Source organism: Bufo gargarizans, unplaced genomic scaffold, assembly GCF_014858855.1.
Source record: "Bufo gargarizans isolate SCDJY-AF-19 unplaced genomic scaffold, ASM1485885v1 original_scaffold_1514_pilon, whole genome shotgun sequence".
In the NCBI taxonomy this organism is placed as follows: domain Eukaryota; kingdom Metazoa; phylum Chordata; class Amphibia; order Anura; family Bufonidae; genus Bufo; species Bufo gargarizans.
Window position 1 is genome coordinate 66228 of NW_025334393.1, and position 23470 is coordinate 89697.

The 23470-nt window shown below is 48.3% G+C and overlaps 1 protein-coding gene across 8 annotated transcripts; it reads right to left on the reverse strand.

Annotated features, from left to right (window-relative positions):
* Positions 1–355: 355 nt before the first annotated feature.
* On the reverse strand, positions 356–19066 carry VEGFA (vascular endothelial growth factor A). 8 transcript variants are annotated; one of them, XM_044274153.1, is made up of 9 exons: positions 18479–19066; positions 14701–14749; positions 11291–11487; positions 10712–10788; positions 10586–10618; positions 8319–8366; positions 6017–6154; positions 5351–5446; positions 356–4608 (listed from the first exon to the last, which is right to left on the reverse strand). In XM_044274153.1, exons 1-8 carry the CDS (start codon positions 18536–18538, stop codon positions 5380–5382), a joined length of 669 nt encoding a protein of 222 aa, XP_044130088.1. In that variant the 5' UTR covers positions 18539–19066; the 3' UTR covers positions 356–4608; positions 5351–5379. The 8 variants fall into 8 exon arrangements, with proteins under 8 accessions (XP_044130088.1, XP_044130087.1, XP_044130093.1 ...); XM_044274152.1 differs by having other exon boundaries at positions 8301–8366; XM_044274158.1 differs by lacking the exon at positions 18479–19066 and adding an exon at positions 17680–17777 and having other exon boundaries at positions 8301–8366.
* Between the last annotated feature and the right edge of the window lie 4404 nt (positions 19067–23470).

Below are 23470 nucleotides of genomic sequence, written 5' to 3' on the forward strand. Positions count from 1 at the left end.
GCCAAAATACCCCCCCCCCCCCCTTTATGTTCCAGTTCTCAGGCTGGTTTGCGGTCAGTGAATTGTTTACATCCCGACCTCGTGCCGCTAACACAGCTGAGGATTTGTTACAATGTACAGGAGCCACTGATTTTCCAGACGATACAATTGTGTAAGGTGATCCTGTTCACGCTGGCACTCATGATCTATTAATGGCTCATATACATGGAGTCCACTCACGACCTGCGGGGGAGGTAGACTGGCCCCTGGACCCCCTTCACAGTCATCATCCCCCAGCTCTGACTAGAACCTACTGTCCCATTTACCCACCTGGAGGGTCAATGCACAGGTTTAATAAAAACTAAGAAAACACAGGTATTTTTAACATTATCTTTATACTTTCTTTTAAAAAATAAATATGTTTCTACATAATATTTAATCTGCAGAGAAAGAAGTGTTAATGACGGCGTCTCACAACAATAACAAATGATAGCACCAATAAATAAAACACATATTACAATTAAAAAACCTTGTTAGGCAGAATTAACTTTTTGTGTTTTTGAATTTATTTACAAAAAAAGGAGACGTGTAGTGTTTTATGCTGAATGCTCCATATACATATATTAACCCTTGGCTGGCAGAGGCCTTGTGGTAGAGACTTCATTGTCACTATTGCAATGGCTTATACGGATTACCGACACAGTGCTAAATGGTCGACATGCAGCGGCACGGCTGGAGGAGGAAGCACACCATACTCTTTAGCGCTGCTCCAATAGACCAGAGTACAGGCTGATCTGATTGACTTGTGGCAAATCTTAACTACAGGCGGTAGCGTGCCGAGGTTATGGTGAAAGCTACAGAATGGGCGAGTCCGTCGTACAGGAGTTTTGCTATTTGAAACGTGACTTTTACAGTGGACCAGCCACTCGAACACAGGATGCAGGCCATTAAGGAAGAGACCACCAGAGGCATCCGCCTTCCTGCAGCTCAGGTCTTGGGGACATGGACATTCGCACTCGAGAGGAGACCAGACGTGTCAAGTCTACTTAAAGCTCCAGATTTCCATTGCCAGCCCCCTCTGGATTCCAGTGCCTGTGTGCTTTATTCTGCACACCACCAATTATTTTACATTTTTTGCCCACAGAAATACAGGGCAGTGTGCCGTTCTTCTGGAGTTGAAAGTGATTACCTACATGGAAGAACATGGAGCAAGGGACTAAAGAGAGCCCTTTTAGTAAGCACTACTGTTCATCCTCCAGTGGAAAGACTAAGGGTAAGAAGTCACCATTAACTATTACATCTGCAGAGCTGAACCTTTCAGTGCGGAGCAGCGTGCGCCGTCTGGCGGAGGGGGGTTATTGGGCTTCACCAGGATCGGAGATTGAATCGTGACAAAGCTCATTATCTCCCGACTCTCACACAGTTAACGAGTGATATAAGCAGACACTCCGCACCGAACTGAGCGCCTCTGCAGTCATTAACGTGGGAAGGCAAGGCTTTCTTTCTGCACAGGAGAGTCAACAAAACCCATGAATATGGTAGATTTACATGTGCAAAATTGTAAAACCCTGATCAACGCTGCCCCAATTTACAGTCTTCTCAATAAATACTTAAGCCTAGGACTGGACGGGCCAAGATGCCAGTACCGCATGGGGAACCGAACATGAGGGCGACTGCACTGAAATGCTTAGCAGTCTGTGTGCACGACATAACAGTATGCAATTTATCAAATAAATAAAATAAATACTGCCATTCCAATGTCACTGCTGCATAGAGCTGGTTCTGCAGTCATGGGGACAGGTCTAGGTGAGGGCCTAATTAGACATTGCTCGATATCATGGGTTCCACAGGCCAGGCAGCCAAGGCAAAGCAAGACTCTCACCAACCGAGACGGAGACATGGCCCCTGCAGATCAGAGATGCCGACAACCTCTAGTGCAGATAGACGTCATCCTTCGTCTAGCGCAGGGATGCTCAACCTGCGGCCCTCCAGCTGTTGTAAAACTACAACTCCCACCATGCCCTGCTGTAGACTGTCCGGGCATGCTGGGAGTTGTAGTTTTGCAGGGAGATGGATGTTAAGCTGCTCTGGTCGTTCAGCAAGCTCCTACAAAACCGCCAGAGTCTCAAGCTACTCATGCTCTGCCCTAGAGGAAAGATGTGTGGAAAGTTCTCAGAGCCTCTACTTACCTAATAAGTAGGTGCCCTTTATACAGTTAGCCAATCAGCAAAGGAGCAAAACAAGCACCCAGATTGCCTAACCAAAAATCTGAGCCTAAGCGTGACAGAAAGAAGGGGGGCCTCATCAGTGCAAGTGATGTGCCCCCTCCGTGCCCACCGCCAGCCAGCCTCCTGTACCTGTGAAGGTAGCAATGGCTTGTGAAGAACAGACCACATAAAAAATAAGAAAGCCACCAAAGAGAACGGATAAAAACATTGGACAGTTAATGTATTTGTAATTGTATAAATTATTTTAAATATAACAAAAGAAATACTGTACCCTCCCACGCGCTCTTCTTAATTTACCAGCTTTCAATAAAAAGGGACATTAAATATGTGTGGCGAACTGCTCTGCATCCATGTATACACATACACACACACTATAGGTTCTTCCGAGAAGTATTGATCCTTGTCCACAGATGGACATGAGCTGCAGATGGTATCCCCCCCCCCCCGGTACCCACTCATCTTCTCCATATTGGGGGCCATCAGTAGACTTAGATCCTACCAAGGCACTTATTGTACGTTTCACTACATCGTCGCTCCATGTCTGAATTTGGCACTGGAGAAAGTGCCCTGCACTAGAGGTCAGGCTCTTCATGGGGGGCTCGCATGCATACCAAATATATTCTCATGACCACAATCATTTGCAAGCGTCCCTGCCTTGAATGGGATAACACTGACCACTGCACGTATGCATCCACACAGGTAAATTTACGACCCCCCCCCAGTGAAAAGGTTTCTCAGACAACTTTGCAGTGTACACAGGGATTTCATTCTAACACAGTCTAGCAGCAAAGGAGCCAACTCCCTCATGCAGGGATTAACCCTTTATTTGTGTCTTTTTTTAAATATCAGTTAATCTTTCATCGGCACTAAAGTCCTTTAACCAGAAAACAGCTCGGGGTGAGCCTCACTCGTTTCTAGGCTGCAAGGCACGTGGAACCTTAGAACAGGTGTGTGTGTGTGTCTGTATACATGAGATACATGAGCAAGGCTACAGTGAACACGCTCTCTACATTCTAGTGATTCCACCGGCTGCAACTCCAGGACTCACGGTGTTGGGTGGACATACTTGGTGCTTGGACCAGGTTGCTTCAGATTCTCAGACATGCTAAGCCAGTCCTGGTTCTATGATTTGGGTGGGGAAGCCATTCACCCACTGGAAGGCAGTCTCACTCAACATAAACAAGTCTCATTCATTAAACAGCAAGCTGCACTCATTGAGCGATTCGTACTCTTAATATAGTCATTTCCACTCATTATGAGTGAGTCTTCCTCACTGGGGTGAGTAATTAACTCAATGTACAAGAGTTCACGTCATTTGCCGATTGCTCACTGGGAGAATACAAGTCCCAATGGATTCTAGTGATTACCGCCAGGTCTGCACGCTAATCCGGAACCATTCCTCTCTTGTGACCTCCTTGATTTTGGTCCAGACTCAGTCCTTACTTCTGCGAGATCTTGAATTTTTAGTGTTGTATTAAGACCACAGAGATACAACTGGCACTGGCTCAGCATATGCCTGACAAAATGGAGCCAATAGGTCACATCGTTTACAAAGGGCATTTTTCTTTTAACTCGACAAAGTAAAAATGTCCATTGGATATAAAGTCAAACAACTTTTTTTCCCCGAAAGCCTTTTTGTGAATAGAGATCATACTCAAATCCATACATACACCAGCCGACATTAGATGCCAGGGGTAAAAAAAAAAAGCTCCTCTGGGGTAGAAACTGTGCATGATGGGCAGGTTATACAATGACGTTGTCTCTGGCCAACCTATGGCACCGAATAGTCTCCATTTCCTCAATGAGTCTTTCAATCTGCAGAGGGCACAGGTACGCTTCGTGAAGGATCGAGCTTTGCGGCTGTAGGACTCCAGAACATCTCAGCAGGGCTTCTTTGACCTTTGATCTGAACTCTGGATTTGTATTGGTATAGCAGAAACTTAGCGACAACAGATTATGATCCAGAATAATTAATGTTATTAGAGGTTAGCATCAGCTGAGCAGCTATCCCCCACGTACTTCAGTTTAAAAAAAAAAAATTGTTTCGGTTGGTGACCAAAAGTCCAGCAAATTATTATTTTGTTAAGAAAAATCCAATATATATATATACACAAATATATATATATTTATATATCTATATTTAATTATTATAATATATTTATAAGAATCCAAAAAAAAGTTATGACCCCACTGTTCTGGCTCTCGATGTGTAGCAGCATCAATTTTGAAAAGGAGAAGGAGAAATGGCGTTTACTGAATAATACGGCTATTCTGTCCCCCCTCAGGGACACGGAATGCATGAGAACCAAAGTGCTGTGCCGAGTTTCGATCCTTCATTTTCACTCCATTTTGTCTCTTTCCGGAGACTCTCTCCTCGTCTCACCGCCGCGGTTTTTCACATCTGGACATGGTTGGGAGAAACAAAATAGAATTTAAATTCTTAGCAATGTAACACAGACATAATTTTAAGAATTCCTTTCTGAGAGGATGGAAAGCAACAGCTACACCACAATGTACAAAGGCCAGACGGCTTGTGCTGCTCTTCTGAGTGTGGAAGACTATGTGAGACCACGAAGAAATCACTTCGGAAACACAGAACTACAGACAGAAGGATTGCTCGTGGTGACGAGGGAACTACGTAACCCCCTAAAACAAGAAAAGGACTCGGCCTGGTAGATTTACTGAGGGAAGAAGCTCCAAAAATTAAAATTACTATACACAGCAGATGATTGCTGGCTAAACCCACCAATTTCAGCTGAATCAGCAGTCCATCTAATGTACGTGGTGGTGTCTTGGCTCTGCCCTGATGACTGGTTTTAGGGAGAAGAAGGAGCTGTTCGCCAACATGTAAAGTGTAGGGTCAACATTAGACCCAGCGACTCTTGGGTTTCCATGCTGACGGGATGAATAGGGCACTAACCTCTCTACACTAGCACACCCAGGCATTGCTTATGTGTCATTCACAAGCGCCAGTTTTAGTCTATTCCGGATTACCACCCCACATGAGCTGCCAGGAGACAAACACGGAGAAATAACAGCTGAGAAGTCTGTATATTATGCAACCTTGCTTTTATTCTGAAAACTGGATTGACAACAAACAGAAGCATTCAGGGTACATAAAGGTGTTATTTGGGGTAACTTACTTTGCTGCACAGGGGTGGCAGAGCGCATGTTAGTGAGCGAGGTCAGCAGAATAGGGGGCCGCATATGACTGGTCTGTTCTAGGCTTCTTCCCTCTCCTAATGAAAGACAACAAACTGATAACTAACTAATTGGGTTCTCTGGGCAAACGCTGTCAAGACTTAGCAGCTTTGCTGGATATCGAAGGACCTGACAACCAATTGATGCCCCACACACAGATCTACGACAGAAAGGGTACAGCTGGGGAACACGCTTCAAGTAACAGACAATATATAACAGGGGGTTCAAAGACTCAATCACAACCGTATTGCATTGTGTTGTGGGTCTACAGACTTCTGGATTCATGGTTAGAAGGTCAAACGCCATGAAAAGACTCAGGCCGCTCCATACGAGAAGGGGAACCTGTTCCAGAATGGCATGTACTGCTGCGCTAAAAGCCTTCCTCTAATGTCAGCTAACAGAAAACACTGTCACATACATAGGATTTGTGTACAAGCCGGCCATGAGGTGACTGATGTGCACCATTATTGTACAGATATACAGAAGGAGTAAAAGAACATTGAACATGGCGCTGTCCTCTGCAGACACAACGCCAGGCAGCAAATAGCAGGAAGAAGCAGCTCTATCTTTGAATTGGATTTTTTTTCCCACATGTATGAAAAACCAACCTGCAAGTCCTTTCGTTTAACTCAAGCTGCTTCGTTTTGCAACGTGAGTCTGTGTTTTTACAGGAACATTTACAGGTCTGGGGGTCTTGGGCAAACAAGTGTTTTCTCCTCTCTGTGTCTGTGCAAGGCTCACAATGACTGCAAAAAGCAAAAGGAAAAAAAAGAGTTCTAAGCTACAGCGCAACAGCAAGAGAAATGTCAACATGCAGTACTCCTGAACACATCACAGGCAATCCCCCCATCCCCACCACACTCCGGGGTGACCACCTGCCCGTCCTGCTCTTATAGCTCCCATCCGTGCATGTTCTAAGCAATGGATATAAAAGCAGGACCTCTCCACATTCAGAAGGAGGTGGTCACCCCGACTTGTAAAACTGTAGAGTGGTGCTACCATGGCCACCCTGGGAAATACATAGACAACTGGCTGGTCCCCTACCTCGCTGTCCACCCACCCCTCACCAGCCACTGTTGTGTTACGTCCTTTATGAAGAGGCAAGATGAAGCAGACAGCATAGCATTAGGAAGCCAGAAGCTGCATTTGGAAGGAGTAAAACACCTTAAGGAAGCAATGCTGCACAGTCCGTGTGGGACTAGTGCTGGAGTATGAAGGGCTGAAACAGCAGGGATCATGAACAATTCTTAGGATTAGGGTCCATTCACACGGACCGCACATCGCCGGCACTCAATAGAAAATGCCTATTCTGGTCCGCAATTGCGGATAAGAATAGGACGTGTTCTATTTTTTGCGGGATCGGAATTGCGGACCTATAGAAATGAATGGGTCCGCAATTCCGTTCTGCAAAATGCGGAACGAAATTGCGGACGTGTGAATGGACCCTTAGAGTGGGATAAAGAACCAGAAGTATTTCTCATTAAGTAAGCCTTCCAAATGCAGTCCTTTGGGGTTAGAGTATGAAGAGAAGCAGAGAGACAAGAGTCACATCAGAAAGTAGCTCCGCACCGCCTGTCTACGTGCAGTCACTGAGGACTCTAGCAATGATGTCATACAGCGACGGAGTAAAACCACCAGGAGATGAAGGCTAATGGCCGCGTGCTCACGTCACGACTCCATCTTCCCTATTCCTGGGAACAAGGAACTTTTTTTGTGCTGGATAAACAGTTTTCCCATAGGGCAATAACTCAGCCATTTCAGTTCTCCAAATGTTGAAGAGTTTGCACTAAAGGTTTATTACTGCAGTCTCACTGAGGACCCAAGTGAAGCGTGCGCCGTCGAGTGACGTATTCTAGTAGACAGGACTGTGGAACTAACTGGCGAGATTGATTTTTCTCACCACAGTTAAATGCGTCAGTCTCCAGCTACACGTTCTGGTGAGGTGGAGTGACTGTGCTAGGGTGGACCATACTCAGCTGATGACGAAATGCATGTCCAACAGACAAAACCCCAGATAGGAAACCCCAACTGTCCATTCTTCGCTAGGACTGTCAGTCAGTCCAGCAGACTGTCGGCAGGATGAAAAAAATCAAAATCTAAGAGATCCACCGACAAATATGGAAGGTCTACAGCCAGCTGTAGTCTATCTGATATGGACAACACTTTCACTTTGGCTCAGAGAGAGACTGCTGCATTCAAAGACCTGTTGATAATGACCCACTAAGGTAAGTAGGGGGCATTGTGACCGCATCACTGGTTCTGGATACACATCCCGATTCCAAATTTTAACGGAAACAAGGGGTCCGGTGTTAGGAGAGTGGCTGAAAGGCATGACCTTATCCCTGAGAAGTAGACAGATTTTATACTGGAGCAAGAGGAATGTTTGGAGAATGGTACTCAAAGATACGAGTGTCCCACCACCAATGCTGCCACAAGCCACCACAGTCATGCTCAAAATACCAGGCTGACCTAATGTAATCATGAGATCTGGCAAGACAATCTGGGTAGATAAATAATCCCTACAGCATTGCTAGTGACCCCCCTGCACAAAAACGGAGAGATCAGAGGTCACAGCAGACAGAGCGCTGGCGCTACACCGCAGTCGTCCGAGGATGTATCTACTGAGAAAGTACTTCTCCAAAGGACTGTTGGGTCTGCTGTAGAAATGGAACAAGGATCAGAACCGGGTGTGTAGTCTCATGATGACATTAAGACAGAATAAAATACCCTCATCATCATCACCCCCGCCACCACCAAGGCCTCTAATTAAAACAAGTGGGCCTGTCTCAGCTTTCATTGCCATCATACGAGCAGATTAATGGAATTAATTAATGGAATGAGGTGAATCTGATTTGTGGTGGGGATTTTAGTGAGCACACGATACAAACGTACAAGCGGTGCGATTTGTACCGGATTTTCTTGCGCTTTCGTTTATGGCCCTTCCCTCGTTTTGCTTTTCTGGAAGAAAAAAAATAAACAAAGAGCGAGAGAGAGAGAGAGAGAGAGAGAGGGCAAAAAACGAGAGAAACTCGAGCAAAATCAGGGGCAACACGAGCAGAATAATGTCGCTGGACTACGGGGTCGTCTAGAACATTACAAATCCAATCAAGAACCTGAGCTTGTACCATCCAGAAGAGGAGTCTGGAGATCTGAGATGGTGAAGTCAGATACCTCTCTGTACGAAGCAGGGGGAATAAAACCCACTGAGCTCCGCCGGCACGCAGATAAGGGGTCACTTACTTATGCAGGCATGCGCACTATGATTAGTCGCGGGGTCCACACTGCTCTAGTCAGCCTGGATCCTCACACTTCAGGACTGAGCCACCTGCAGAGCATTTCGCTCATGTAATTTTCTATGTAATCTGGAGATGTAATCCGTGACCCTGCCTCGTCTAATGTAATAAGTTCAAAGTAAGAATCTAGTGCCACAATTAATGAAACCCACATCTCCAGTGCTCTGGGGAGAGGAGAGTACCTGCATACTACGCTGGAATGTCGGCTGGTTTCAGAGGAACTTTGCGTGAGACTCTGCCATGACTGGGCCCTCATACACAAACAGGAACGTTGCAGATGGCGGCAGCGTGACCACTGCTAATCTACGCTAGTCTCCACACAGGTGCTGCTACGGGCTGTGAAAAGCAGCAAACCTTTAGCTGGCTTCTGTTCATAGACAGCACAGGACAGCTTTATCAGTTTGCAAGACTTGGCGGTGAGGGGGGCAGGTCTGCTATCTTCTCCTGCCTCATTATGAAGCTGCATGGACAGCAGAGGTGACCTTTCCCACACGTGGCCGGATATTAATAGTAAGCTTAATAGCAAAAACATCTCTCTCCAAGAGGCCTTTCTACAGCAGAGCATTATAGGACAGACCCTCCGGTGATTTTTTTCCCCAAGCCGTACTCATCCCCTTGCAGCAGGTAAGGGCTCACTCTCTCAGTCACTATGATGAGGATTTCTACATTTAAAGGGTTTGGGGTTAAGACAGCAGCGGTGACATTTAATAAATGGTTGGGCTATGACTGGCAATGTATCCCCCAGCAGGTGCACTCCGCTGGGATATATGGTGCATGACGAGTCGTAAAATAAAAATCAATAGCTACCAGAAAGCCAGGCAGACTTTTACTGGTAATCCAGGAATGGCGTCTGTGTGGTCAATGCACCTTCATAAACCCACTTTAGAATGCATCTGGGGAGACTGGATTAGCACCAATATCTCTAAAGATGGGCCTTTGTTTCCTCTGCAGCGGTGACCGTCGCTATGTCGAGTACACATTATAGAGTGCAGAGAATGTCCATCCGGACTGCTGTGCATCGTCTTCCGATAGGAACAGGTTAACGTCTCCAGGACCATGCAGCTTCTCCAGCAGGAGAAGGAGCGTGCAGCAGCAAGTGCAGGTTTCTGGAGAAAAACTATAGCTGCACCAGTGCCAGCTGACAGGTCCTGACAGAGTCTAAGAAAACGCCTCACCTTATCCCCCTGGGCTCCTGTCCCATCCCCTCCTCTACCCACCACCTCCTCTGGTCTAAACATGGATTGGAATGAAGAGGCATTCAGGCTTCTATGGGCCACGGCTCCCAATTTTAGTACAGTAATGCAGGTCCAAGTCCTGGGGTTTGGAGGACGGTCAGTGATACCACTGGACACACGAGATTTTGGTGATAAAACTTCCAGGCAATAAAAAGTCTATATGGACAGGCTGAAGAGCAGTACGGAGCTTCAGAAATCAAAAGCAATAAAAAAATAAAGATATTGTCTCAGGGAGATGTCCACACTTTCACAGACCTCCGGCTTGGCAGAGCCACGAGGACATGCGTGTAATCTGAGTCATGCTTCACTCACAGGTACTGGACCCATAAACCATCACCCCGACAGCCAGCACGAATGTTACCCAGGTATTAAGCGCCCACGTAGCCCCTACCTCTAATTAACAGCGCGGTTAGAGAAGCAGAGAACAAAGGGGAGCGTCATTCAGAGCGGATAATGTTGCGTATAGAATGCATTGTCCACTGAGGAGCATCAGTGACAATGTACCGGACAGTAACTCCTGGGGACGTTATAGTCAGATCAATGATATATCCACCCTTTCAGAGCCGCAGGAAGGGTTAATGGCAGGTCTATGTGATTCCCGCTGGTGGGTAGGACATGTGCAGAATCATACAAAAACAGAGCCACTTACTTTTCCTGTTTGCCTTTAATTTCTTTCTTTTGTCTGCAGAGTAAAAATAAAAAATAAATTAATATTCAAGGCATTTTTATTTTGTTGACTGTAGACTGTTTTTATTTTTCTTCTGTAGACTCTCACCTGCATTCACAGCGACTGTGCTGCTGGAAACTCTTCTCCACATACAGCTGACTCATGTGAGGTCTCATCCTCAAGATCTAGAGGGAAGAAGGGGATACGTGACTATTCAGCGAAGATCCACCATTTACTATTAGTCTCAGTGACAGGTTTGGAACCGTAATCATCCAGAAATGTTAAAGGGATTGTCCACAGATTGTGTGCCATTTCAGCTCTGCCCAACTGACTCCAATGGAGCCGAGCTGCGATGTCAGACACAACCCATGGTCAGAGGTGGCCTTGTTTTTGGGAGAAAGCTGCCATGTTTTTTCTAATCCTGGACAACCCTTCTAACATGGAATCCACAGAAATGAAGACTGCTGGAGACAATGGTGGTTTGGATGTGGCCTTGGATGTAATACTACGCAGACTGCACGTCAGCTGCTGGTCACGTACAAGTAGCAGCCATGTCCTAGTTACTGAAGAATGTTAAGCTGTGTGTCTCAGTAAAAGTTTATAAGAAGCTAAAAGGGAATTACGTGCATCAGCCCCTGTGCGGTAAAACATGCCGGGAAAAGGGCGACGAACCTGCCGGGCACATACCTGCATGGTGACATTGTACCACTCCGTGGGTACGCACTCGAAAGTCTCATCGCTGCAGCACCCTGCACACCTCATGAGCGCTACACAAGAGGGTTTGAAGATGAACTCCACCTCGTCGGGATATTCCTGGTAGATATCCACTAACGTCTCCCGTACTTGGCACATGCTGCGCTCGTAGACGTTTATGAACGGCACCACTAGAGAGAGGAGACACGGCCGTCAGCCCATATAGACCACGACATGACAGTAGAGACCTCTATATACAGCCAATGTACAAATCCTGAAGGCACAAAGCTTCCTAGGGTCTAATTTGCTTCCCTACTGGAGGCCTCTTCCTGGGGTCTGAACTGCGCCCCGATACTGGAGGCCTCTTCCTGGGGTCTGACCTGTGTCCCTATACTGGAGGCCTCTCCCTGGGGTCTGACCTGTGTCCCGATACTGGAGGCCTCATTCTGGGGTCAGACATGTGTCCCGATACTGGAGGCCTCATTCTGGAGTCTGACCTGTGTCCCGATACTGGAGGCCTCGTTCTGGGGTCTGACCTGTGTCCCGATACTGGAGGCCTTTTCCTGGGGTCTGACCTGCGCCCTGATACTGGAGGACTCGTTCTGGGGTCTGACCTGTGTCCCGATACTGGAGGCCTCTTCCTGGGGTCTGACCTGCATCCTGATACTGGAGGCCTCGTCCACAAAATCTGCACTTACTGGCTATGGAAAGTACATAAGATGTACGGCTATCTTACTAGTCTGTGGGGCCTCCCGACTCTTTCCCGACAGCAGACGTTAAAGGAAGAATGAGAATTAAATCATGTAACAAAAAATTTAGTAAAGCAACTGAGCTATTGACTGAGATCTATCTGTATAGCGCCACCTGCCGTTTTCCTTTTTTATAATTTCTCTGTCCACCTCAGATGGAAGCACATGCCCAGTTCCATCCTTCAACTGCCACCAGCTGCAGCAGAAAGGAGACGTCCCCTCAGAAAAAGAACATACCCAACTTAAAATAAATCTAGCAGAAGAACTGGAGAAACTAGCTGCATGTGTGGTACAGCGCTGGTTCTAGATTTTATAGGATGTCTTATTTTCATTTTTTTACATCAATCGTGGGAGAACCCCTTTAACAGGCAGGCTAGGTTCAGCAGTTTATGGTGGAGTTGGGAGGAATGATGTCTTGTCTGAATGGGTCTCAGAGTGGTCACAGATTAAATGGACATTTTGTACACCAGACAGAAGCTGATCCCCATCTCCGCTGCCTCTTGCCGGGTCCTGCTACGTGTGAGGGAGCTAATTAGACGCCATATCTCAACAAGTGGACAAAGACTCCCAGTCAGCAGAGGGGCCACATGGTGCCCAGATTAGCAGGAAACATTCCCCTGCAGTCACTGCATCCCAGGACGATTGTTTCATTGGCCTCTAGGATTAGAAAGAAAAGCTCTTAAAAATCCCCCCGGCATCCCGGCCAGGGACTGGTAGCAGTTCTGAGAACTTCCAGCTGCCACACCCGTTACGACACGCTGTTACCCCTTTACCAGACAGACTGCAAAGTCAAAACTAAGTTATTTACTCCCTTTGGCTCAGCCACACAAAGCTGTAATATTACAAGGGACAACCCTTTCAGCTGCTTCCATCTTGTCTCTGCGCCCGACCACTGCACTGAAGGACAAGGACCTGAACACATAGGAGCAGATCAGGTCTCTGGAGCCGTCTCACTACTGAATCTGTCAGAGGTCCTCAGTTCACCTCCAGAGACCCCCCCCCCCCTTCTGCCAGTAGCGGTCCGATGCTAGAGACCACCAGAGCAGCTGCTGGTAATCAGCCCTTCCCCCCTCTTGCGAGACAAACTGTAGAACAGCCCCACCCCCACCCAGGTTCTATTATGAGCATCTCAATTCTTCCTTATAATTTTCCCGTTAACTTCATGTCTCCGCTCACTAGGAGAATCCTGTTTCCAGGGGACATGACTTATTGGGTTAATGGGCTCGGAGCCCGTCAGCGGGGCCCCGTGTGTGAGGGAGAAGCACACAGTTGCACCATGTTTGAGCTTATTCGGAGGGTTGATAACCTTAGCTGATAAGTACAGCTGCTGCCATCACGGAAACTTGTCCTCTGCTCAGAGCTGGCTTTATCACATGTGCAGCTTCATGCGCTACGTGCTCTGCAAGATCTGTTTAATTTTGCCATAACAATTAAGAAGCGATAAAAGCCGCTGTACCAATAAGAAGGTAAGAAGTCCTGACCTCCGCCTGCCGCCGTCAGAAAAATGATAATGAAACTCAAGGGTGTTCGGCTGCTGCAGCCATACAAGAAAGTCGTGACTACGTAACAGTGCAGGAACGTGGCCTGCACCCTGCTGCACGATCTCCACGTATCAGGAGCTTAAAATAAACGGGCTGACTAATCTCCAACCACCCACCGTCCGATGCAAATAGGAAATCACAATAAGGCATACCGAGGCAGCCATCCTTCATCTTCCAGACATGAAGCGTCATTAATGCATCCCTCTGAGAGCAAGAGACACAGGTCCGGCGGTGTGACCGCCGCTGCCCCGGGAGCCCACAGTACAGCACGACGGATTACCGCCAACTACTGGCCCAATATGTAGCGCACCTGGACATGGCGCTTGGTTACACGCTGGGTTCAGACTATGAGACCACAATATGGGAGATACTGTGCTGGCACACAGGCTGGCGCCGTTTTCAAAGAGAGTGCTCATGGCCGTGTAGTAAACTCCTTAAGGGCTTATTCAGGCGACCATATCCGTTTTTGGGGTCCACAAATGCCTATTCTTGTTCACAATTGCAGACAAGAATAGGACATGTTCTATCTTTTTGCGGGGCCACAGAACAGAAGTACAGATGCGGACACAAATATACGGTCGTGTGAATGGGCCATTAAGCGGTACTCTGAAAAACGCAGTAAGTTGCTGCAGTTATGGCGGCCACATCTGAATCCAGCCTCCCTGGCGCTCATTTACAGTTGCAGGACCCCATGTTGTGACTTGCCTGTGCAACAGTACAGATGTTTCTGTGCCGTGCTCGCCACTAGGGAGTGACAGAGGCATGGGGGGGCCGGGCCCGACAGTCAGGGGCCGGAGTAGTTTTATTCCAGGGACATTTAAAACGCTGGTCTTTGTGAATGACCCCCACTCTGTTTTCCCGCTAACACAGTCGCAAATGTAGACAAACATGCTTCTAGGGAAAATCTTCTGAGACTTTAGCCACCTTAGTTTTAAGGGAAGTTAGAAACTCAATAAGTGGCAAAAAGCAGAGCAAGGCCGATGCATGTGAGAAGGTGGCCCCCAGTAAGAGCCGATGTATGGCGGAGAGTGCAGGGCAGAAGACGCAGGCCGGCCAGAAGGGGGCAGCTGTTCACAAGACCAGATACAAGCAATTACACAGAAACGCTCCTTACCTTCTGTGGGTTTCTGCTCTTTTTCTTGTGTGGGGGCCGCCCGGGAAAACTGCAGGGAACAGAAACACAAGAAACCTGTGAGGACGCATATTAGGTAAAACACAAGTAACTAAGGGGCAATCTGAGGAATTGGGTTACAGTGGGATACTGACTGAATGACTATCACAATATGATCTGACCCATGGTGTCCCATGAGGCCTGGAGCGGCAGGGCCACGCTCCATCTATATATTCTTCTTGATCCTCATAAAAGCTGTGTAAAGCAGTGAATACATCCAAGTGGCCAGCCTTTCCACTATTTACATAGAGAGCAGGATCCTCCCCATACATGGCAATGTTATTGAAGGGTGTAACCACAGCTGGGCAAACTAGAGGGTTTTTCGGCTGTGGGCATTCTGACCCTGCCTGGTTCTACCTATCCGCCGTTTGTGTCGCAGCATCCTGTTTGCTCCCCGTCTTCTGTTCTTTTTAGAGCTGGTGTTTTATTTGATTTTGGGTTTGTCTTAGTTTTCCTACGTCCCTGTGATCTCCGCAGGTGCCAGGTGGAGATCTCTGATTAAACACAGGGTGGCATTGGCGCTGCAGTCTCAGGTACACTGTGTGTCTGACTAGTAGAGATGTAATCAGGAGCACAGGAAACCATTAAGCTAGAACAATAGGAAACCATCAGCAGGGCAATGGATGGTCAATGACTTCCTCGAGAGGCTTCCTGCGGCTCCCTGATAGCGTCCCTCGTCTGTCAGTGTCAGCTCTATGGTCGGTCAGTCTCCAGCTCGTGGACCTGGTTCTGGAGACTGGCGATCGTCCTACAAGCTCAGGACAAGTCACCATTGACTTCCAGCAGAACTCCATCAGCAAAGTGTAAGAGCGTGCCAGAAAGCCAGGCTCACCCGGCCCTGTGTGCACAGTCGCCCCTGCTTTCCTGTGCTGCTCATATCTGAAGGTCAGTCAGTGGCAAAACAAACAGTGCAGCAGAGCCGACTGTGCGTGTTGTGAGCTGCAGACATGTTTCAGGCTTGGCTCTGATGGGTCCAAAGTCTAGATCCAATAACTGGAGTCGCACACGGACAGGAACATTGTGCAACACAAGCAAACTTCACCGAGGGTTTGCGAGCGAGCGGTGTACTTATTATATACGGTTACACGTCCTTCCTCGCTAGTGCTGGCCTGTATGTAATGTATGGCCCCTTACTCTGGCATTATGTCACTGCAGCCTGTGGGCAAGCCGCACCCCAAAACATGAGGACACAGGGGACGGGCAGGTATTTTGGGGAGGTGGCCCTCATCTCGGTTACAAGACGCAGGCGCTGGGTATTCATTCCAAATATCATCTACATTTCTAATTCAGGAGAAAAATGACTATTAAACTGGAGATCTGGTTACGACAACACAACGTCCCAAGTGACCGATGGGATCTGCGCCACTAGAAGGCCTTGGCGTTAACCTTTGCAGCACACACAGGAAGGACCTTGACTGACAGCAGTGAACTAATAGCTAATTATCTAGCCGTGACATTAACTCTCACAGTCATTCCAGGAACCGGCACCTGTCTACAGTCCAGAGGGCCACACAGGGATTAGCGCGAGGAAGACTGTCTCCAAGGACAGAATTAAACTTATGTGGGTCCTGCCTGTCCTTGCGGTCTGTGCCAGTCATGGCAGGAACAGCGCGCCCCTCATGAGGAGGCTGCGATGGCCACCGCAGGCCCCTGCTATGTGGAGTGACCTTTTCCCTTGCTGACATAGCTGGGCTGAAACCTGAAGAAGCTCCCGGCCGGCCGAGCGGCTGCCATCTCACCCACAAACAATGCACGCAGCACCTGACCACATGCTGGCACTGTCAAAAATCCTTGGGCACGCAGCGAGATGGCAACTGTAACCAGGGCTAAAAGAACACACAAGTGACTTAAAGCAAGTAGGGGTGTGAGCCGCTCGGCCCAGCGACCTACGGAGGCATCTCAAGCGTTCAAAGGTGGACTAAAAGAGGAAACCGTGCCACACGGATACAGAGTAAATCTGACAACCCGACCTTTACTGCTTGATGGAAGATTACGCTGTGACCTTGGAGCGGTAATAAGAAAGTGAATGAAGCAGTGTGGACACAGCTGTGGTCAGGTATAGCAGAGCCCAGGTGCAGTCCACTACCACAGGGTCACAGTCCCAGCTTCCCACTCAGACATGCATTTCTTAAATAACTTTGGGGATTTGATGAGGACACACTGGTTCCCAGGGGTATAAGGAGTTAAGAGGCCCTGAAATCTGATCTGCTCTCTGGCGCGCTGCCCTTTTACCTCCACTTCTGCAGCAGGACTTTCTAATGTGGCCGGAGAACAGTATATGGATCCAGTGTCAGAGTGAACTTTACCGCCACATGCCTGCAGCGTGCACGACTTTCCACTGTATGAACTAGCAGGGTGACGAGCTCCCTACATCTGAACACGCGCGTCTGCCATACATTTGGGTTGGATCCTGCCCAGATTTTCCAGCTCTCTCTGTGAACAATGACTTTCCCCAGCAGCCAATAGCACAGTCCTGGAGAAAAACCAGTGCTGGATTCTCCTGGATGCAGACGGCGCGCACAGCCAGGTCTCCCCAAACTCCTCCGTAACTTGTCAGAAAGAAGGTCCCTCTCCGGAGAGGGACGCGCACCCATGACCTTGCAGATACCTGCACTAGGTCACTGACTAATCCGTCCCCGCCGTCTCTATAGAAGCTGCACATAAAACCACCAGCTGCCGTGTTTTAGGTCCTGCGGGGTCCCTGTGATCCGGGCTGCGGATGTCTGAACAGGACTGCAAACACAAGGTGCTAGGGTCCCACATGTCTACACAAGGTAGGGTGCCGCCCAGGCCTCACCACTCTTCTGCAGCTCGCTGAGGAAGTGAAGCAGTTAACGTGGGGCACTCCGCCTGCCACAATCTCTCCTTCCTCATTAGTTGAGCTTTGTAACTGTAAATGCTTGGAAAAACAATTAGGCTTACTTGTAAAAACTGCTGTGAGCACACAAGGGCCCTTCTCTAAACCCGAGGAGACGGCGGGGCAGGAGCAGAGCCGGGAGCCTGCACATTCAAGGACATGGCTAGCTCACAATGTGGACTGAGGCCTAGCCATTTGCAGATGAAGGGGAAGGGGGGGGAAAAAAAAAAAAAAAAAAAGAGCTTGGCCCAGTCACATGAAAGAGATTTAAAGGCCTTTAGTCTCAAGGCTGGTTTACATTTGGAAAAAAGTGTACGTGCAGCATGAGCCGCCTGGCTGAGCCGCCTCCTGATCTGTCGTCAGAATGAAGAGGGGAGCCAGTCAGGAGGAAAGTGACCCCATTACCAGTCCAGTCACACACAGCCCTGTGACAACGCGCCGCCGAGCTGTGGGTCACTTGTATCAGGAACTTGTCAGCGCTTTACATCTACAATAATTCCCAGCAGACATGAGCGGGGACACCACATCCAGCGGGCGTCCCCCCGGAGCCCTGAGGGATGTGCACCTTGCTGCCTGAAGTTCATGTAACTTGCGGCTGTGTGTGAATGAAGGCACCGCTGGACACGTGCCGCTGTATAGCCTCCCTGCTGCTTCTCTTTATCCTGGGCTAGGGGGGCTATGATGGCACTGGCCAGATCCCCAAAGTTCACACAAGAAGCTGCACAGTCCCACCAAGAGGGAAAGAAATCCAGATCCAGGGCTGACTGGAGGCATCACCCCACAGCAGACATAAGAAAAGGATGACACCTGCAATGCCCCCTGGGGGGCACATCCACTGAGGGCATCAGCAGCACCCCTTCTTACCTGGGCAGAGAAGATATAGACCAGTGAGCCCCAGTATATCCAAGAAAAGAGAAAGTACATGGTTCCCCGTAAGATCCGCAGAGGAGCCCCGGAGAGTGTGCTGTAGCCGAGGACCCCCCACTCCCAGGTGTGACTGTAGACCTTCAGAGCCCGGGAGCCGGGGTCATTCCATGGATCCACGACCCTGCTCTCCGGAGGAACAGATCCAGCCAGCGAGGACGCAACAAAAAGTTAAAGCCCAGCAGTAAGTTTCAATCCATGTCTGCAGTAATCCCAGTGCGGGCGGCACAGGCGGCGGGGACGTGGACGGACAAGAGGACGATCCCGGCGGACGTGTCAGCACCGGACCCAGCGTTACCCCGGCGGCTTCTCGTAGATCTGTGTCACCCAGAGCGAGAACAACCCATAGACTACAGGCGGCTGCGGCCCCGCCCAGGGGAGGGGCGACGCCAGCATAAGAGGGGGACCCGAGCGCTCAGAGCCCAGCGGCGGCCGATCTAGGCTCAGCAGCAGTCCAGGCACACCGGGCATCTCTCCTCCATGCTGCAGGCAGCCGGCCGCTCGTAGACAGCCCCTCCGCGTGTGACCAGCAGGGGGCGCCCGTCACCTCCTCATAGACTTTACCCGCGCACACAGCAGGCGGCCCGACACAAAAAGGGGAATCTTCCTACATCTCTCCCGATTACAAAGAGAGACCCCCTGATTACAGGGATCCACGATCACAGAGAGAGAGATCCATGATCACAGAGAGAGAGAGAGAGACCTCCTGATTACAGAGATCCACGATCACACCGAGAGAGACCCCCTGATTACCGAGATCCATGATCACAGATAGAGACCCCCCCCTGATTAGACAGACCCTCTCATCACAGAGACTCCTCATTACAAAGAGAGACCCCCTGATTACAGAGATCCACGATCACAGAGAGAGAGATCCATGATCACACAGAGAGAGACCTCCTGATTACAGAGATCCATGATCACAGATAGAGACACCCCCCCCCCGATTAGACAGACCCTCTCATCACAGAGACTCCTCATTACAAAGAGAGACCCCCTGATTACAGCGATCCACGATCAGAGAGAGAGAGACCCCCCTGATTACACAAAGAGAAATACCTCCTGATTACAGAGATCCATGATCACAGATAGAGACCCCCCTGATTAGACAGACCCTTTAATTGGAGAGACCCCCTGATTAGAAATCCATGATCACTGAGAGAGACCCCCTGATTACACAAAGAGAAATACCTCCTGATTACAGAGATCCATGATCACAGATAGAGACCCCCTGAATACAGACAGACCCTCTAATTAGAGAGACCCCCTGATTACACTGATAGACCCCTTGATTAGAGATCCATGATCACAGAGAGACCCCCTGATTGCAGAGATCCATGATTACAGAGAGACCCCCTGATTGCAGAGATCCATGATCACAGAGAGACCCCCTGATTACACAAAAAGAAAGACCCCCATATTACAGAGATCCATTACACAGAGAGAACCTTGATCACAGAACACTAATCACTTAGAGGGCCCCCCTGCCTCGCAATCAGATTATATAACTGTGATGTCACCTGCAGTCCTATGTAACACCACAGATAACACAGTGATAACTCTCTGAGTACAGATAATGTAGTAGATGTTGCCTGCAGTCCTATGTAACACCACAGATAACACAGTGATACCTCTGAGTACAGATAATATAGTAGCTGTCACCTGCAGTCCTATGTAACACCACAGATAACACAGTGATACCTCTGAGTACAGATAATATAGTAGCTGTCACCTGCAGTCCTATGTAACACAACAGATAACACAGTGATAACTCTGAGTCCAGATAATGTAGTAGATGTCACCTGCAGTCCTATGTAACACCACAGATAACACAGTGATACCTCTATGAGTACAGATAATGTAGTAGATGTCACCTGCAGTCCTATGTAACACCACAGATAACACAGTGATAACTCTCTGAGTACAGATAATGTAGTAGATGTCACCTGCAGTCTTATGTAACATCACAGATAACACATTGATACCTCTATGAGTACAGAATAATGTAGTAGATGTCACCTGCAGTCCTATGTAACACCACAGATAACACAGTGATAACTCTCCGAGTCCAGATAATGTAGTAGATGTCACCTGCAGTCCTATGTAACACCACAGATAACACAGTGATACCTCTATGAGTACAGATAATGTAGTAGATGTCACCTGCAGTCCTATGTAACACCACAGATAACACAGTGATAACTCTCTGAGTACAGAATAATGTAGTAGATGTCACCTGCAGTCCTATGTAACACCACAGATAACACAGTGATAACTCTCTGAGTACAGAATAATGTAGTAGATGTCACCTGCAGTCCTATGTAACACCACAGATAACACAGTGATAACTCTGAGTACAGATAATGTAGTAGATGTCACCTGCAGTCCTATGTAACACCACAGATAACACAGTGATAACTCTGAGTACAGAATAATGTAGTAGATGTCACCTGCAGTCCTATGTAACACCACAGATAACACAGTGATAACTCTGAGTACAGATAATGTAGTAGATGTCACCTGCAGTCCTATGTAACACCACAGATAACACAGTGATAACTCTGAGTACAGAATAATGTAGTAGATGTCACCTGCAGTCCTATGTAACACCACAGATAACACAGTGATAAGTCCATGAGTACAGATAGTGTAGTAGATGTCACCTGCAGTCCTATGTAACACCACATATAACACAATGATAGGTTCACTGATGACACACTTCCTATAACAGAGTCCGGTTCTGTCCTGGTTTCCATAATTTTGTCCAGCATGCTTGCCCCGGTCTCCAATGTCGGCTCCTGACCGCGGCTGCAGATTGTGAATGAGCTGTGGAGCGGTGAGCAGCTCTGTGAGGCCACCTACTGGACGCTCTGTGATCAGTCAAATTCTTTACCTAGTTTAATATGGTAACAAGTCCCTGAAATGATGATGAATGTAGAGAAGAGATGCCACGCGGGAGGGGGAAGGGGGGGAGATGAGGAGCTGCAAGGGGGGGGGGGGGGGGAGAAGAGATGAGGAGCTGCAGAACTCCTTTATTACAATCACCCCATATTCCGTATGAGGGACAGATCTGGTACACAATAGACAGAAGAGGGTGGTATAAAGTGTAGTCAGTGCAATCCTCAATATCACAGAATAGCAGCAGAAGGCACGGCCTGCACCTCCGGGGATAGAACGCGCAGTCCACAGCGGAGCGCAGAAGTCCCACTGAAGAACTTCTCTTATACTGGCTACCAAAACCTGCAGCAACCAGGCGTATCGTTCCCAATCAGTGCCCAATGTGAACACGTCCAGCAACCAAACGATGGACGGTGATTCATCGTACACTGGCGTCACCGCTGGTCGGAGCACATCTCCTCATGTAACCGGCACTTCCACAACAAATGTTATTCTCTGACATGTTAGAAAAGGTACATGATGTAAACTGTAATTCATTTTCTTACCAGTGACTGTATGTAAGTTATAACCTCCCTTCTGATCCTCAGCTGTGTCATGTGACCAGCAATCAGACTCTAACTAACACAGCATCTTATGTGTGGACATGAAGCCAGTTTTCTATTCCTATGGAAGTCTCAATGTCAGTCTCATAAGGATGAATAGAGAAGCAAGTAACGGACCTCCTGTCCTGTCTCAGCTGGAGATCAGAGTTTTGGTCACATGACAGAGCTGAGGATCAGTAGGGAGGTGATAACTCACAAATACAGTCACCAGTAAGGCTACTTTCACACCAATATTTTTGCTGGATCCGTCATGATCATACAACCGCCTGCATCCATTCTGAACAGATCCGGTTGTATTATCTTTAAAGGGAATCTGTCACCTGGTTTGACCATATTAAGCTGTCACCATTGCCATGTTTAATAAAATACCTTCTTTCCTGCAGTGGTCTTCTTTCTTCTCTACATGGTTTCATTTTGTTAAAAAAGCAGTTTGTATTATTCAAATGAACCCCGAAGGTGCCCAGAGGGGCGTTATTCATCACCCTTTGAGCCCAGTAACGCCCCCTTGCAGTGCCTAGCCTGCCTTAATTTAGTGCCCAAGCACGCCTCCTCGTTATGAACTATCATCCCACAGCCTAGTTTACCGGTGCCGCCCCCTCCGCTACGTCAACTAATTCATTCAAGCTACGCACCTGGAATCTTCATTTCGTCCGCCGGAAATCTCGCGCAGGCGCAGTACCGCCTATGCGATCTAATAGCTTCTTAGGGGAACAGCCTCAAAAGTGTCACTGGGCATGCGCCGAGCCCAGTGACGCCATCTTATCGCTGTTGCCCTCAGTAGCTATTGGATCGCACAGGCAGTAAAAATTACTAGCAGACTCCGTTAAAAATTACTAGCAGACCCCAATTTTTTCACCACAATGGGTTAAAGGAGAAAATGCAACCCAGGTTGTGTTCCCCATTTTCTCCCCATTCAGGAAACACCCCATATCTGCTTGTAGCCTGCTGTATGTGCGCACAGCAGGTCTCTAGAGGCATAGTGCAAAAAACTAAACTCACCATAAAATCCTTTTCTCGTAGGATGCATTGGGGGACACAGCACCATGGGTATATGCCCAGCTGCCACTAGGAGGCCGACACTAGTGGCACCCATCCTGGCTATACCCGCTGCACATGCTGGAGCTAACCAGTTGGTCAAAAAAGCAGTAGGAGCAACAACCAAACAAAAATAAAAAGCCAACATGTCCTAAACCAGAGTTAGGACGAGAACAAACCCCTGAGGGGTTAACTGCCGCTGATCGCAGCGTCCTGTCAGAGGTCGGATGCTGGCAATGTGTTTCTACCGCTGTCTGTATTTGTATATTAAACGTTAATTATCATTGGTGGTGCAGGTCGTCGCCCCCCCCCCCCCCCCTCCCCCTCCACAGTATTAAAATTGTTGGTGGCAGTGGCCACAGGGTCCCCTCACCTCCTCTCATTGGTGGCAGTGGAA

Coding starts and splice junctions, on each gene's coding strand:
- VEGFA (XM_044274152.1), bottom strand. CDS start 18,538: ATGTACTTTCTCTTTTCTTGGATATACTGGGGCTCACTGGTCTATATC. Junction 8,367..10,585: donor ATTAAAGGCAAACAGGAAAA/GTAAGTGGCTCT, acceptor TTTTTCTTCCAG/AAAAGCAAAACGAGGGAAGG. Junction 5,447..6,016: donor TTAAACGAAAGGACTTGCAG/GTTGGTTTTTCA, acceptor GTCTTTCATTAG/GAGAGGGAAGAAGCCTAGAA.